The sequence below is a fragment of the Osmia bicornis genome, chromosome 10 (assembly GCF_907164935.1).
Source record: "Osmia bicornis bicornis chromosome 10, iOsmBic2.1, whole genome shotgun sequence".
NCBI classification, from domain to species: domain Eukaryota; kingdom Metazoa; phylum Arthropoda; class Insecta; order Hymenoptera; family Megachilidae; genus Osmia; species Osmia bicornis.
Genome location: NC_060225.1, coordinates 9,746,943 through 9,764,367, shown reverse-complemented (window position 1 = coordinate 9,764,367; position 17,425 = coordinate 9,746,943). Strand labels below are relative to the sequence as shown.

The following is a 17,425-nucleotide window of genomic DNA, read 5'->3' as shown; positions in this document are numbered from 1 at the left end:
TGATTCCTGGGAGTCGATGCTGCACTCTGTTCACCGAGATACAAAAATCCTTAATGCGCAATATGCACCCAACTCTCTGCCGTTGATAAAGAAGGGATACAGTATAGGGCGCCACTAGTTCATCTACTTACAGAAAACTGACCGATATGTCGTTGAGTAGTTTCCGTCGTTTTCGCATAGATCGCACGGGCATCGAATTTCTGATTAGTTCACCAATCTGAGGATGAACTCGTAAAATCCACATTCAATTTACAAGAACAGAGTTCGAAGAGCCTGTCCGTTACGAACTTTGATAAGGTGACGTTGAAATGGCGGAAGGTACAGAGTTGGCATTTTTTGATTTAAGACTAGTCCACGATCACTTTGATCGAGCTCTCTTGCAGGATGACGATATTGATCTCAAAGCTTATCTGGATGCCTACAATGAACTTTACAAGTAAGAGTTTGAACTTTATAAATAACAAGATAACTAGGTTTCATATTTTTTCATGCTGACAACCTTCTGTGTCAATTTTTAAGGTAGAAACGCCTTATTGATCTATATCCTTATGCTGTACATAGCGTTCATGCCTTTGTAACACTTTGAGAGATTCTTTGCAAAGCACATAAATTTTTATTCTGTACCATCTGTTGTTCACAGATTTTTTCAGTTGATGGGCAGTGTGTTTGGCTTTGTGTCCTCTGACTTGAAACAGAAAATTGAAGTTCTAATTGAGCTGATGAACAAGGATGATCAGAATTATACTACAGTAAAATCTATGATAGAGTATGAAAAAGAGAATAAACTGCTGGAGAAAGCAGACCATACCAATGGTGCTCGTACCCTGTTGAGACTACACAGAGGTTTAGGTATATACATTGTATGGAGCTTTCTATGTACATACAAGCTCAGTCTGTCTCATATAAAATGACACCATGTGAATTTTCAGATTTTATTAGGGAATTTTTGAGACAGTTGGGTGACTTGTCGGATAGCGATAAGACCTCTAGCTGTTGCCAGGATGCGTACAATAAAACATTAGCCAAACATCATCCATGGGTGATCAGAAAAGCAGCAGTGGTTGCCATGTATACCATGCCCACCAGAGAACTTTTATTCAAAAAGGTAAATCATTGTATTTTATAAAAATTATAGACCAATCCAAACGTTAATGTTCTTGTTTCAGGTTTGCGGTGCAAACGTCCAAAGAAACGTCGATGTCCTGCCAAAAATGTTAGAAGTGACCGCCGATGTATTTAACCGTACCCACTATCTTTACGATATTTACGAAGTCCATAGTTTACCATAAAGACATATCTAGGAAATAATGAGGTGAAACATTCCGCGTTCAAAATGTGATATACGATAATTTCGTACTTGCAATAATAACTTTATTGATGTTTTGTGATACTCCATTACTTACTATATACACGATCGTATATTTATTCACCGAAAACGTACAAACTGCACTAGCTTAGATTCTTATACATTTTATCATAGTTTTAATTTTACCATCGCATTTAATATTGCACCGGTTGCATAATTCGCGAGAAATGATGGCTAGATTCCGCGCGCGTTATCTATTCATTTTAATGTTCATTTTATAAATACAGCATTGTACAATAATATCAAAATAGTTTAGCAAAACGATCTGGTCTCTCTCATTACTTATCAATCCTACTTATTTACATGAATATTTTACAAAAAAAAGGATGCCCGTGGTGTATGACAGTCCACAGTGTAAAAATCCACAGTGATCGTCCAGTTAACTAACAGTCGTGTTCATCAGAGTCGTTGCATTAACTACGAGATCAAAAGATCCGTCAGGCATCAGCAGTCCTGAGAAAAGAGAAGATTGCTCGATCAGTAAAACAGTTTGCAGTGCTGCGATGGTAGCTCGAATCTTACCAGCGATGCTAGCTGTGAGGAAACAGACGGCACTACCAGCCACGAAAGCTCTCATGACGGAGCTAGTTATGTTTTCCTTCTTATCAGGGGCCAATGAGGACAAGACACCTAAAGTGATTCCTACGGAACCGGGATTTGCGAAACCGCAAATCGCAAACGTGGCGATAGCCTCGGTTCTACCAAAGATTCTTTTCTGATTCTTGTACTCTCCTAGCTTCTGATAAGCGACAAACTCGTTGACCACGGTCTTCAGACCGATCAAAGTTGCCACATCCTCGCACTGATCCCATGGTACACCCATGATCCAACTGAGAGGCATGAATACCTTTGACAAGATCCACTGAAAGGAACGACGGCGAGTTTTGAAAAAAATAGATACTCGTTGAAATAAATACTCGTCGTACTTACTTCGAAAGTTAATTCCTCGAAACCTACTAAGAGACCCAGCCAAGAGAGTAACGAATTTACTAGCGCGATAAATGATACAAACGCGACTATATTGGCGATTATGCCTAGGACCAAAGGTATCCCCGCTAAGGCACCCTTGCTGGCGGCGTCCATTAAACTGGAGTCCTTTCTGAAACGATTCATGGTGCATATCGATGAGACCAGTGACAAAGTACCTTGTCTCGTATAACTCACGATTTCTCTAATCTAACGTTATCCTTGGTGATGATATTCTTTTCAGTCTCTGGATAAAATAGCTTCGAGTAACAAAGGGCTGCCGGTGCTGCCATCAACGAGGCCGTGATCAAGTGGGCCGGATTCGCACCGAAACCAATGTACGCGGCCAATACCGTTCCTGAATTTCAGCCGAGATTAACATCTGTCTGTTAAAGGGAATCGATTAAACGATTAATCGCGTGAAAATTTGTTATTTATTCACCTGAGACCGTGGCGAAACCCGAGCACATGATCGTGTGCAATTCTGAAGTGGTTAATTTATTAAGATAAGGTTTGACGACCAACGGCGATTCCGTCTGAAATCAAACGAAATATCAATGTTAATCTGATACGCTAATCATTGCGATAAAACACCTCTTACCATTCCAACGAAGATGTTTGCAGCACAGATCACCGATTCGCAGATCGAGGTGCCCATGACGCTTTGCAGAATGTGTCCGAGTTTTAAGATCACCCATTGCATGACACCCAGATAGTAGAATATCTGAATGAAGAAGCTGAAGTAAAAGATCACTGGCAGTACCTAAAAATCGAGATGTTTGATCAGTACAAGAATCATTAATTTAGCGTTGAGATACTAGATAAGAGGATCCACCGAAAATGCGAAGACCCCGTCATCCACCAGTTGATTGGAGAAGATGAAGCTTGCACCGGTTTTCGCAAAGTCCAAAAATGTCGCCACCTTGTCGGCTAGGCACTGGAAAATGGCACGACCAACTTCCCATCGAATCGTTAGAAGACCAAACATGAATTGCAAGGTCAATCCGCTCAAAACTGGTCTCCATTTTATCTAAAATATATGATAAATTTCTCGACCCAGATATTTCAACAACTTTCCCGTTGTCATAAGACTTTCTGATATACAGTTATCTCAGCTTGAAAGTGAAACGAGTGACTCGAAACATTTGCAATATTGCAACGATGAAATATTTATCTGGATGGATACATATTTGAACAGCTCAATATGTCTGTGGCCGATGAACTGCTTGAAATTGTAAAGTTTCTCGAAAATTTGATATTCAAAAAGCTGCAACAACCTCGGCTCTGCCATATGAAGAAACTTTTAAGGGGTATTTCCATTTCGATCAGTCATTTTTAAAAACTGATGTGCCAACGAGCTTAAAAATGTACAAACGTGTCCATACATTTTGAAAAATATGAATACCTACATCTATTGGACCACAATATCGAGGATTAATGTAAAAACCAAATGTACTTACTTGACTAGGGTGTTTCGAGAATATCCATCCAAAGCTCATCAAGATAATAACACCAATCCCGCTTATTAATCTTTCCCTTGAATAGGCAGTATCATAAATAAGGAAAATAATAATGGCTACGAATATACACGTATATATCGTCGTTTGAATAACACAGCTGCCATATCTGTGGAAATCGATCACTTGCTTTAATAAAAATTTTAATCAAAACCGATAAGATAAATCAGAATTAGCTTATCGAGATAGCAAATAATCTCACTTTTTATTTCGGATACTTCTAATGCGATTATAGAGCGGTTGACTACACTTGGCGAATATTTCCCCGAAGAATCGTTTTACAATGGAACTATAAAGTATCCCACCGTAGATGATCGCTAAAAGGATGATTAGTAAACCGTAGCCATGGCACCAGTTGTACCCATTCTCAAAATCTGAGGAAAAATGTTTGATAAGATAAAGATAAAAATAAACAACGTTTTGAAATTACGTCAACCTACTGTAATTTTTCCAGTATAAAGTAGCGAAGATAAAATAAATTAATATTAGGATATTGAACAAAGTCAGAAATAAACATTTGCAAGCTCTGCGATGTTTCGAGAGGAAATTGTCCAACTTATTGTACCCTGCTTCCAAAAAACTGACTGACTCCTTGCTAGTTGCTATTGCCTATTTAATAAAAAGTATTGCTAATTTAGAATGTGCGTTGGATAACGAAGGTGCGTTGGATTGGAAGGATTCACGGGATTTGCAGACAGGTTTATCTTACAAACTTTCAATTATACACTTGGAATTTTTCCTTGATCGTTGTCATTTCGTAACCATAATTATGAAGAATCACAACATGCCACATACCTTGTTCCTCAAGGAGTCTACTGGGCGTCCAGCTTCTATCATGTCGAGCTCGTTGCTCTGTAAAACACAATGAAACACTTTTAAAAACAATTTATCCATATGGTGCAGCCTTGATCAAATGGAAACTTGGACAAAAAATTAGATGCAAAGAAACGAACAGAAAAAGGATATTGTGGAAAAGCTGTGAAAGCAAAGATAACGAATTCTACGTACAGTTCGATATTTAATTATTTTTGTCTTACGTCTAGACTCTATTGATATGTGAACGAAGATAAATGTACCTCGAACGCTCGATTCACGTTTCCAGGCATATTTCTGTCTTCAGAGAAAACAGAAACGTGTGTTCCGTCTCAAAGATTTCTCCTCACTGGCACGGTATATTCATGATTAGCGTCGATCAAGAAGAAGGAACTATTATTTCTGCAGAGCTGAGAATAATTTACAATTTGCCCGTAAGTGAAATTACAAGTAGAAGTTCAGGTAGATAACAGATAACACAGTGATAACAGTTAAAAACGTCATTGGAAATATTGACCGAATTTCAACGTCCAAGTAATTTATTTCGTTTTTAAAATACCACATTCTTTAATCAGATTCGTCAAGAAATTATTATTCTTTTCGATCGTAAGATTCTAAAGTATCCTCTTGAAGAAACAAACGAAACTGCACTACAATCGATTAGAACACGAGTGTCGTTACATCGAGAGTTTCACGTTACACTAACGAAGATAACCGGTTTATGTGTGCAACTGAGGTTTGGTATTGGATCATTACCATTCGACTACACTTTGATGATAAAGGCGGAAATAGGGGAACCTTACGGAGTGACATTAACGAACTTCAAGCACAGGATTTTACAATTGACCTCGTTGCGAGTGATCTAACGTTAATTGAATACTCGTGGAATGCGTAACAGGGGTTCAGAGACGATAATTGTCTCGAATTTTCCACCTGTCGAGCGATAAAACAATGAAACTACGTCACCTTACTTATCAGGAATTCCTCTACGTTGGTGTACCGTGTTTGTTTCACTCGCATCGGAATTCCTTCGAAGAAAGTTTCGCTAAGAATCGAAAGTTACAAGCGACTGTGTTACCTTTTAGTCGCTCCTAATACATATTTACACCTATTTGCATGAAAAATGAAACACCACTCTGTAATGATAACGTTCAAGTGCATCTAATGAATAATATCGCATCGTTAGAAATACGGAAATATGTCTTCAAGTTCAGTTGAATTAGGAAAATTTCGAATTTCTCCAGCGGATAATTTTTCGACGATCAGGTCAGAAGAAAAATTGTTGGCTAGCCAAGGCTCGTTCGGAGGAATCCGCGTGAATCCCGATGCGTCGTCGTAACGGACCGCGACGACGACGTCGACCACGGCGACCACGCCGAGTGCAAATCAACAGGTCGAACACCATAGGCAGCAAGCAAACCGAATACTTTCTCTCCGAGACGCGCCCCATAAAAATTCTCCCCGTTGCGTTCGCGTCGTTCGTTAATCGGTCTGGCGTCTGGAAGCGGCCGGATCGTGGAAACTGGAGAAGCAAACCGGAAAGCCAACCTCGTAATCAGCGATATCTGCTCAGGAGTTGGTTAAACAGCGAAGAATTACCCACCACAGAAGATTCCATGAGATTCCGTGTGATTCCGTGTAATTGACTGCACGCGAGAAAATTACGAGACGCGCTTCCTAGACGATAAAAATAATTGTCGTCTACGAGGGGAACTCTATCCAGCCATCGTTGCGTTAATACACCTGGGAAGTTATGTTTTTTTCAACACAAGCCTCTTTAATTTCTTTTCGTCCAAAACTTTTTCATCAATTTTAATAACGTCACAACTGAAATTCAGACGTTTCTTTGCCTCGTTCCATAATCTAGGTGATCTTTTAAAAATGTTGCAATTCATTGAGGATTGCGATCAGGCTTGTTTCACGTCGACTCGTCGAATAAATCTACGCTCGCTTATTTAGAAAAAAGGCGTAGATTGTCGGGACGGCGATTGTAGACGAGATCAGAATGTCATCGATTTCGAGCCCTCGTTTTTTGCACTCCACACGGTCCCAGATTTTAATCAAATTATGTAAAGTTTGTTTGTCCGCACGTGGATCCATCGAAGGTCTTCTCGGAACGAAGACTCGGATCTTTCAATTCAAATAACATTAACTTGAAAGTTTTATGATACCTTTTGCTACCAGATATCGTGTGAAGGAGAGGAAAAATTTAATTCCCTTCTTCTTATTAGCCTAAAAAGCCTCGATTTCCCTTGATTTGATAGAGGAGGAAGAAGTCGAATTGGTTCGACGAGGATTCGCTGAAAGCGGCTGGATCGGGAAGATGAGGCGGACGCGTTATCTCTTCGAGACGCGACGCGACGGCTGGAGTTTCATCGCGAAGTTACGTAGTAGAAATTTCGTAAAACTGGAGGGTCTCGCATTTTCGCTCGATATCTGACGCCCCAACCGGTGGAAATTTGATTTCCTAGACAAGGTATGCTTATACAGCGACCAACATCGCAACCGGCTACTATTCGAGCCTAGGATCAACAGAAACGAAAGCAAACACGACGAGACGAGACGAGACGCTTGCCCTTGATCCGAGATCTCTGTTTTCTCGATCAATCGCTTTCATTTCGCTATATTTTACGCGATTTCCAGGAAAATCGTTCGAAAGTTTACGGATCTATTGTTTATCCGTAGAAGTTACTCGAAGATCATGAAATAGACATTATTACGAGGATCGAACACGGATCTGCGCAAAACAGACGATCGTGTACGTACTTTCGACAGGCGGACACGCAATTTGCATTTTTCAAAACGATCTCGTAACACGCCCAACTGTCTACGGCCTTGATCATTCTGCAGACCTCCTCTATTTTCCTGATCTACGTAGTAGAAGTTAAGCAAGCCAGTTTTAGGTAGCTGGCACACGGCCAAGCCCGATGAGAATAGCGAAATCCGAAGAGTGTAACTTGTGGATAAACATCGGCGTTACACAGGCCGTTTTCTTCAAACCACGTCATGTTCAACCACTCTGCTTAGAAAAGCATCGAACAACTAGCTTACTCATGGTTCAGAAAAATCTCCGATACCTAAAGTATCGAGTAGAGATTGAAAATCCAATATGTGGAGGGTGCTATTTGTAATTTCACGTATAATCGTTCATCCGAAGATATCGTATCTGAGTGAACCAAGGAATAACGCGATCCCCATAGAGGAATTCAACGGGCGGAAATGAGTGGAAACAGTAAACCAGAGGATGGGGCCGTCTTCGGATACACGAGAACCGAAGAAAATTGAAGAACGATCCGCAGACGATGCTCTGCCTCTTCCTGTTCCTCTTGTTTCTTAGCGGCTCATCTTGCCTCTTGATGCTATATCGCCGAACGGCACGTGGATTCTGCGGACATTTCTGAAAGATGCATCCGTCACACGAATCTTCCTAACAGATGGACATTTTTTTGCATTTGATATTCTCAGAATGTTGCGAATTACGATTACTAGCGCGTGCAACTGATGCGTGGTACAATAAATAAACGGAGGTAAGTTTCATGGAATAAGTGGCGTTAAATCACGTTCGATGGCAATTTAATGCATCTCTAATTGGAAATTCTCTGGGAACATGTTGCAATTGATTAACTGTAAATAAAAGTATTCCTCTTATCGATATTCTGGAACAATTTATGGCGGGTTACCTTAATTTAAACCCTGTACGCTCGATGATTTAACGCACTTTTAATTAGTCTCACCGCCGTTCGAGCTACGGCCGTATTCTTTTCTGATCGATACGAGAGAGAATGAACCGAAAAGTAACACGTATTTAAGCTGCATACCGATGCTGCTTGTCCTCTTTGATTTCCTCTTGCTCGTGTTCCAGCGGAATGCGACGAATCTGACCCGTAGTCTTTTCGTCGCAGCACGCGACTCTATCTCCTCTCGATGCCGAACACGCTCATATTCCACTTTGCGTCTTCCATTTCCGATCATCTTCCAGATTATCATTCGCCTGCGATCGCAGCGAATTCTCTTCGTCTCACGTCTTCGACTACGTTGCAGCTTCCATGTAAAATTTCTGAATAATAGATAAATCGGTAGCAAATCGATTACCGCCTACTACATATTTGGTTGTCAAGGTTCCACCTATTTCTCATGTAACAGCGCTACACAGGACCACTCGATTCGACGTATCAAAAAACCGCTGTTAGATATGAAATCGTGGTTTGGACAGGCTGGAAAGGTGGAATATTTTATTCGTGCGTCGGCGTAAAAATGCAGGAATAACAAGGGATTCCGTGTCCGATTACCTAGTCGACACGGTGTTTTCGATTTCAAACGATCTCCTGGTATCGCGATACAACCGAAACGAGTGCACCTATGCGTGGGCGTGCGATTGCGCAATACGAAATTCAAATTTCGCCTCGACCGAAACGAGCTGAAAGAGGATGGAGAAGGCGGTACCCGAAGAGTCTCTCTCCTGCCGGATTCCAGGTACGCCTTATCTCGATTGCTGTCTGCCTTCAACAAGGCGGGGGAGGGAGAGATGGTGTCCGAGCCATGCAAATTGTACCATTTCCATTTTTTCTCCTCCTTTTCTGCGTCTCTTCGAGCAGCCCTCTTCTCCCTTTGCCCGATCAGGCAACTCTCGTTCTTTTTTTCCTCTCTTCTTGCCCTCTGTGTCTGTCCGTCTGTCTTCTCCATCCACCTTATTTTTATTATTTTCTTCCTCCCAGGATACGATTGGGAATCGACGAAAACGAACGAAAAAGTTCTGTGTACACCGATTTGACGTCAACTTAGGGATGTACCGAGAAAATTGAAATTCCAACGTCTCGTATCCTTATAGAGTTATCGAACTTGTTTCGTTTCCTCGAACAATCATCGACACCTCTGGTTTGACGCAAAAGAAAGTTCGTAAGAAAAATTTGTTTTGCATCGACTGCACCCACGTATCGACTCGTCGACACGAGGATTTTTTGCAAAAATTCTCTACTCCGTTTCTTAGTCAACCGAGTGGTCTGCTTCTTTCGTGTCTATTCGATACACGAATCCAAGTACGACACGCACGTTCAGCGGATTCAGTGTATCGCATTTGATGCACGGGAGACAAGCAAAGGGTTAATACCAGCCAGCTCGTCTGACAGTGATAGGATCCCTAGACAGTTCCGTTCTGTTCCTCATCCCTGGTCCCAGGAAAGGGGGTCCCGGCAAGGACGACGCACGAGTGTTACGAGTGCAAACAACAGTTTGATGGCGAGGCAAGGCCCCGCGTTATTTATTTCGGTACGTCTAGACGCCAGATTGTCTGTTCGTACGTCCGATTCGCGACGGAGGATTCGGAGGTGACGTCAGACATAGCTGTGTTGCATCGTCGAGATTCGACCTCTTCAGAAGAGACAGACTCCTCTCTTTATTCCTCTCTTTATCAATCAAATTGCACATCCTCCTCCTTTCGACGACGAAACGCGTGCACGCGTATCTACTTTACGCCGCGATATAGACATGTAACCGCAGAGACGACCGGGCCGTTGCATCCAACAGGGTGCAATAAAGTGCTCCTCCATTTGTTTACCATGAAATCGTCCCCCTGTCCCGCTCGACCCTGCCCCCTGCACCATTCGATTCGAGAAAGATCGCTCTCTGCTAAATTTACCCTTCGAACGAGAAATTCGTTTCGGAATCGGTTCTAGCTTGGTTAGAATTTAGCTTAAACTTCGACGATGGTTTCGCTGGCTGAGGATGATTTGAAAGCAGAGCACGAAACGAAAAGACGCACAGTTAGTTTGAATAAAAATAAATGAGCCCGTTCGAATCTGAGAATAAACAGCCACTCAGTCTGGCCGAAGAATCCGCACCGCGTTGAGTGTTCCCTATAAATCCAGCTCCGACGCATTATCGCGTATCGGAAAGGATTTTATTTAAAACGTCAGACGTTCGGTATTCGTCCACCGTTAGACAGGTTCAGAGAACCCGAATCCTTTAACCCAATTTTCAGATCCGACCGCGTCACCGCAATTTACGTCGGGCCCGACCTGGAAACCGCGACGAATTTACGATCGCGTCGTTTCTTCCTCTTCCATATTACGACGGGGCTAAGTTTGGCTGAACGTTGACGACGGGATGGGACGGGACGAGAGCAGATGGATCGAGACGAGACGGAAAGAAATCATCCAATAACAGATACATACCGGAAAGTTCTCACGGCATGGATTTCCAGCTCTTTTTCAGCTGGTTTCTTCTGTTTCTTTTAACGTCGATGTACGTTGCCACGCATCGTATTTTCACGCAGGCATTTATTACAAGACAAGATACATTATGATTCAAGATCATATCTTTCGATTCGTCTAGACGGCGAGGAGGGAGACCTATAAAGTCGTACGTGGTTGCCCCTGAAACGAGCATTTCATCGCGCCTCTTCGTCTTCCTACTTTTCTTCGATCTTCGAAGATCGATTTCTTACGTCGAACAGAGTAGAGGCAGATCGAATGAAAAGAAGGTTCGAAAGTCTTTCGGTTCGTAAGGAAGAGAAGAAAAAAGAAAATTCCACTAGGGACGGTGAGTAAAGAGAGAGAGAGAAAGAGAGAGAGAGTCGTCCGCGGGATTTCGGCGAGCGAGGGAAAGGGTTTACGCGCGCGCGAGGCGGGTGGAGCAAGAGCAAGAGAAAGAAGAAGAAGAAGAAGAAGAAGAGAGAAGAGAAGAGTAAAAGAAACGAAAGGAAAAGAAAAAAAAAAAGGAGCGATCGTAGTAACACCGGCGCGTCTCCTCTCGCGGCTTCGTGCTTGTCTCGGAATTAGTGAGTAGACAGAATTATGCCCGTGAGCAGGCGGCCAGCTTGGCTCAGTTGAGACTTACTGTTCAGCCTGTGCAGACGCATGCCACGAATCTCTTTCCCCACTTACATACATCGCGCCTTCCTGATGCGATTAGACTAGTCCGCGACCGCTGTCTGATCACCGACCAGACACCAGTTTCTTTAACGCTTCTTCCTACACACGCATCGTCCTCCTCCCCTACGCACATCACACACCAATCATCCTGTCATTTCCCTCTCGTTCCGACTCACCCGTTCCAGCACCAGAAAAAACACTCAAAAGATTCATTCTTCGACGCTACCGTTGTTAAAGGGGGTTGCCACCAGTGTGAGATGTTCGACGGAAAGAATGGAGAACTCGGTTGACCGATAACAGTGCATCCGTGGCTACCATTCCGTTATCGGAAGAATCCTGACAGAAAAACATATCGAACGTGTGACAGTTTCCGAGGACAGAATCAAAGACATTTAAGGTTTATCAGGATGGGGTGCGTTAGGTTATTCGCGTTTCTTTTGGCAACTTTGATCGTGAACAGTGCTTGGTGTCACCATCACCATCGCGGCGTCCACGTGGACTACAGAAAGAAGGGGGAACAGGTGAAAAGGTACGACGAGAACGTGATCCTGTCGGAAGGTGGCAAGAATAGGAGAAGTCTGAACATCGAGGAACCTAAAGGGACGATTCCCTTCAGCGAGAGGAGGCTGGAGAAGATGCTGGAGAAAGCAATTCTCAAGATCATTACCGGTGACTTGAGCACCGGCGACATGCTGTTGTTGAAGAGCCTGAACTACACTCTGGACGAGATTTTAGCGATTCGTGAGAGGGAATTGGGTAAAAAGAAGGAGGAGGAAGTGAGGAAGAAGGAAAGCGTGAAATCTTGGGCGAAAGCGTTGTACGGAGAGGGCGAGAAAAAGAGTAAATACAGGGAGAAGAATTCTATGGATCGTTTAGCCTCGAAGAAACCTGATTTCGAAGAGACCAAGCACGAAGGTAAAAAGAATCGTCACGCGGACAAATCCTCGTACAAAGGCTTTGATTTCGAGGCGTATAATCGGCAGGCGATCCTCGATTACGAGAATCTACCCTCCAACTTGGAATTCCAGCAATCCTGGTCGGAAGGTACGTCCTTCGTTGACTACGAGGAGACCACCAGAGCTTCCAAGGAACAGGACGTCGCGAAGAGTCTTCATCGCGACTTTGATAAAGCGATGGAGCCTCACGTGGTCTTCAAGATACGCTACGACGACTCGGAATTCGATTCCAGTTCTGGTTCCGACGAAACCAACAAAAGTCACTCGAAAACCAGCAGGCACCGAGTTTCTTCGACGATCAAACACACCACCCCGAAGAGCAACAGCGATTCCTTTCACGGGTCATCACCGTCAACCTTACCGCCTTCTACTCTTACTCTCGCTAACAGGCTACCTGTGGTTTATCAGCTGAGCAACTTAAACAGCGTCATAGGTAACTATCCCAACAATCGCGTTTACTCCAGTACAACGTCATCTTCGACGCTGAGCACCAGCAGCACGACGGAAAGAACAGTTCCCGAGGAAGTCTCGAAAGAAGTTCTTGAAACGAAATCGAATACGCTTGTTCAGATCAATGGCTCGAAGGAGGAGACAGTGAGTCTGAAAATCGAAGAAAAATCGAGCGAAAATAAGAAAGTGAGCGAGTACGAGGGACTCGAGTGGGTGGAGGATGACGTTTACAGGGTGATACCTGAATTCGTCGACTCGCTGGACATGGAAAATACCGAGGGAAACGAGACGTCCGACTACGAGGATTCGCGTCACTACTCTGGAGCACGCTGGAACACGGAAGATAACGAGAACGACACTGTGGAGTACCAAGACGATTCGGCCGATTCGGTTAAGCTGTTCATGGCCAATGGTAATGCGTCTACCAACAATCTGGCCAATTTTTCCACGTATCTGCAAGCGGCCATTAATATCCGAAAAGAGTAAGTACCTGTCCGTGACAATTTCGATCGGTGAACGATCTGGTCGTATTAAATGTTCTTCGTCTCTGTGTCTCGCTTCGCAATAGAACAAACGCTAGATTAGTTTCTATAAAATCTGCTTTTTGTGTCTTTTAGAGGAAACCTAACTCCAAGTATCGATAGGTAAGACTTCCACGACGGCACCTTGGGTAAGAGAAACGGTGTGCCGATCAAACGAACGTAGAATTGAACATTTTTGCTTTGCACACCCATTTCCCTTTGGTCAGACAACTGCTTTCCTTCTGGCTTGGCTTGCATAATCTCAAAATACATTCTTCGTCGTGTTATCTCATTGCCTGTACTGCATGGGACAAGATTCCTCGCGATAACAACGAGCTGTGTTGTGTTCACACGAAAAAAAAAAGGAGAAACGGTAACGTGTACCTTCTGTTCCTTTACTCTGCCCTCGTCATCGTGACGAAGAAAACGCAGTTTTCCAGCCACGTAACCCGCGACAAACTCCTGCGCGCGAGATACCCGACGACAAAGACGCTCTCGACGAATCGTTGCCCACGCCACGTAAAAATATCTCGATGGCATGTAAAAATATCGTGAGGAAACCGCGAGGAACCGTCCAAGCGCCACTGAAACTTCTACGTCTCGCGTACTGACCAGTGTCCGTTTCTTCTCTCTCATTCAAGTGAAAAACTAGAGCGTTCCTCGCTATCGATAGGGGATCAGAAAATTGAAATTTCTCAATCAAGATGTACGATCTTTTCGAAATACATGGCGCGAGGACAGAGCGTAGCCAGGAAGGACGCACGGTGGAAATTCCGCCGTGGTCCCTAGCTATGTTTTTAAATCGCCCTCCTTCTCCTCCACCTCGGCCCCTCCTCGCGCGGGTGCGAAGGCGTTTCTTTTATTTTATTCAGTCTAGACGCGTAAATGCATTCGTGTCGGCACTGGCGTAGCCTGCCGAGAGTACTCGCTTCGCCTCTTCCTCGAAGACTTCTACACCATCTATAGATCTTCTCTTGTCTTTTCACCCGAACAGCTGCTCTGTTGCAATTCCACGCTGTCTGTTGCCTTTTAACGCAAGACCTCTGTCGCTGCAACCCCCCCGAAACGATGTAATTTTCATAAAAAATTACATCCAGCAAGTTTCGATGAAAGAAGGAAGAACGAAGGGGAGGAAAATGGGAATCTTGCGAATGCACGAGGATGAATAACGCTGAAGAGGCAGGCTCAAGTTGAGCACCCTCGTAATCACCGGGTGTCTAGTCAGACTGCAGTTAGGACTGCTCTCTTACGAGGTTATGTAACACATTTCAATTTAATGCGCTGACCTTGTCTATGCGTCTCTCTTCCTATGCCGACGAAGACGATGCGAGGCGCGCGACGAAGAGAGAGGAGGAAGTTTTCGCCAGTCGTTCCCCACTTCACCTCCAGACGATGCAACGTGCATTTTTTGGCGGTCGCCAATCAGACCGCTTTACCGTTCAGCGGTGAACGCCAATCACGATATGCTAAACGTTTTCCTGACTTTCGACCCCCGCGTGCAGCAATTTGCTCCGCGTGGATTTTTCCTTCTCCGTTTCTTCCACGTGTAACTACCCACGTATGTACCACGATCGCCGATGCACAATTGCTTTTCCTTTTTTTTCTTTTTTTTCTTCAATTATCCACTATTCTCCTTTCTTCCGATATAATCAAACGACGAGTGGTAGCGAAAAGAAAATCATAAGGAAGAGTTTAAAGTATTCCTTCGGGCATCCGCGGCAGTCGAACGGTTAAGTGAATCATCCTATCCAGTTTCTCACGTGTCGGATGCCGGACCGAGTGTGTTGTTAGTTCGTAGCTTGTTACAAAACCGGCGTGTAACGCAGTCAATTTTCTTAATACGGTACTCAGGAAGGATCACTGGATTCATTCTCATGATGCAACGGCCTCCAGACACCCGAGTCCTTCCCTTTCCCAGACGGCAAACAGACGTGACACGTACGCAACGAGACACCGTAGAATGCGTGACTTGGACGCGGCTAGATTAACGAGCATGTCTAGAGTCGAATACAAGATCGTCCAGAGATTTCGTGGCAAGATTTTGTTTGGTAAAGCCTAGTCACCATACCACTTGTCTCTTCCGTCTTTGAGAAATGGGACGAGTCGTAGGAGGTTAGCCGAAATTCTTTCTCGTTCTCTTTGAGAAACGTCTCGCTAGAAGCATCGTCTACCCGACCGCTTCATTGTTTAGGAAAACCGCTTCCGGTTGCTCGTTCGCCAGCAACGAGGTCGTTGACGCGCCATTGGTTGCACTCAAAACTTCGTGTAGGTGTGTTCGACGCAATAATCCTTACTTACCGCCGACGTGGAAGAAAGATCCTTACCTTCTTCTTTTCCTGCTCGGTTAACGAGTTGGAGCGCTTTCGTTGCGTAATCCTGTAATCTCACCTGATTGCTGGCTACCTCTCGAACACACCAATCTACGGGAAAGAAGGAGAAATTTGGAAATTTAAGATATTCGTTTTTTGTCGCGTCGTCAACGTCACAGGCGCGTCGCGTTGGAGCGAAAGGGTTAATTTCATGCATAAATGCATAAGCGTAAAGAAATAAATTTCTTTAATACAAAGGGATCAAGATTCAAGACGCTTCGTGAATACATTACTAGCTGGCTTCTAGACAGAAAGACGAGGTGATCAGGGTACCAATGCCCCCGACGGCTGTCTAGTCAGTGTCTAGAACGTATAATAAATATCTCTGACCCACACTGTGGGCTCTGTAGGTCACTGACCACCGTCCATTGGCCTGACTTGCCACCCGGAAGAGTTGGTACGCGTCTCGAAGTGAAAATTTCTACGAGTTCAAATGCTATTCCATTACCACTTCTATCTTTTCAATTTTTCTACACCTTCTTCTTCGCATCACGTTACTAACGCTCTCTCAGATTTTATACGCACGAAATACTTTTCTTTCCCTACACCCGAGTGTCGTGGTTTTTTCTTTCAACTACTTAATTGGGATTTTTAACATCGTCATCTTACGAACTTCCATTTGTCTGTGCAGCCAGGGTGAAAAGGCCATCGAGGACATTAAGTCACGAGTTTTGTTTCTAACCGGAAGGTCTAACCCCAACAGCAGTAATCCCAATCAGGTTCAACGTCAAAGGCTGACCATGTTCTCGCCAACCTGTGAGTCGCTCGAATTAATTCCCTAATTATTCACGCCTTTCTATGCGATAACTGTGTGAATCGAATTTGAAAGTTGGGTCCCTTTGAACAGGTCAGATACCACGGAACACCGACCAGGATGCCTGGACGGACCCGTTCTCCATGAACATGCACTTCCAGTTAAACCTGACTTCCGGCGACCACGTGGTCGCTGCCAAGTTGAGAATATACAAATTACCGCAAGAGAACCTCACATCCTCGACGGAAAGCACGTTCGAGGAGGAAGTGGTAGACGAAAAGAAGATCAGGATATCGATCTACTACTACACCAAGTCTTTAAAGAGGCATCGATGTAAGTTTCACCGGATGTTTTAAGATATTTTCACGCATACAGAGTGCCCTATAATTAAAAATGTTCATTTACAGCGAAAAAACGTTTGATGGACTCTGTTGTAACGCCACTCACATCGAAAGGCACTCATCTAGCGTTAGACGTAAGGGAGGGTCTTAGATTTTGGAGGCTGAATTCAAGAAGTCCTCACGGAAACGGAAGTAATCATGGGGTGGTGGTCCAAGTGGAGGACCAAGATGGCCGACCACTGAAACCGGCCCTATATATTCAACAACCATCCTGCGCCGACCAAGATTCGGATCAGAAGGCATGTGAGTGTGTGCTCTAACAATACTAACTCCGATTTGGATTGTTTGCTTGTGCATCATTGTGTGACACTTAACAACGTGTGACATAACAGAACTGAATGAATTAAACGATATAGAAACGTGGTTATTGTTCGTACAGTTAGCCGTTTTTTTAATTTGCCAATGCTTTGTGGTTTGATGCGATTGATTTCTTACATTTTTTT

At 43.8% G+C, this 17,425-nt stretch overlaps 3 protein-coding genes across 10 annotated transcripts in view; 2 read left to right on the top strand and 1 right to left on the bottom strand.

The window, feature by feature from the left end:
• Positions 1-212: 212 nt before the first annotated feature.
• Positions 213-1,630, top strand: LOC114874271 (ceramide-1-phosphate transfer protein). Its single transcript, XM_029183432.2, has 4 exons — positions 213-436; positions 641-849; positions 930-1,105; positions 1,167-1,630. Exons 1-4 carry the CDS (start codon positions 309-311, stop codon positions 1,287-1,289), a joined length of 636 nt encoding a protein of 211 aa, XP_029039265.1. The 5' UTR covers positions 213-308; the 3' UTR covers positions 1,290-1,630.
• LOC114874261 (solute carrier family 28 member 3-like) overlaps positions 1,350-17,425 on the bottom strand; it is a 16,200-nt gene continuing 124 nt past the window's right edge. The window contains exons 1-13 of one of the 5 annotated variants that reach the window (XM_029183390.2): positions 5,629-5,726; positions 4,926-5,072; positions 4,645-4,701; positions 4,290-4,458; positions 4,052-4,223; positions 3,793-3,958; positions 3,168-3,362; positions 2,934-3,095; positions 2,775-2,868; positions 2,531-2,690; positions 2,297-2,465; positions 1,889-2,228; positions 1,350-1,819 (exon numbers count right to left, since the gene is read on the bottom strand). In XM_029183390.2, the coding sequence (XP_029039223.1) occupies positions 1,746-1,819; positions 1,889-2,228; positions 2,297-2,465; positions 2,531-2,690; positions 2,775-2,868; positions 2,934-3,095; positions 3,168-3,362; positions 3,793-3,958; positions 4,052-4,223; positions 4,290-4,458; positions 4,645-4,701; positions 4,926-4,955 (1,788 nt within the window). In that variant the 5' untranslated portion in view covers positions 4,956-5,072; positions 5,629-5,726 and the 3' untranslated portion in view covers positions 1,350-1,745. The other 4 variants (XM_046287297.1, XM_029183392.2, XM_029183389.2 and 1 more) reach the window with 4 other exon arrangements.
• LOC114874257 overlaps positions 10,495-17,425 on the top strand; it is a 20,110-nt gene continuing 13,179 nt past the window's right edge. For 2 of the 4 annotated variants that reach the window (XR_006829730.1, XM_029183384.2), the window contains exons 1-5: positions 10,495-13,419; positions 13,555-13,581; positions 16,459-16,583; positions 16,675-16,914; positions 16,989-17,225. Coding sequence is in view for 3 of the 4 variants with exons in the window: in XM_029183384.2 (XP_029039217.1) it covers positions 11,939-13,419; positions 13,555-13,581; positions 16,459-16,583; positions 16,675-16,914; positions 16,989-17,225 (2,110 nt within the window). In the remaining variant the exon portion in view is untranslated. The remainder of the gene's footprint in view (positions 13,420-13,554; positions 13,582-16,458; positions 16,584-16,674; positions 16,915-16,988; positions 17,226-17,425) is intronic. The other 2 variants (XM_029183386.2, XM_029183385.2) reach the window with 2 other exon arrangements.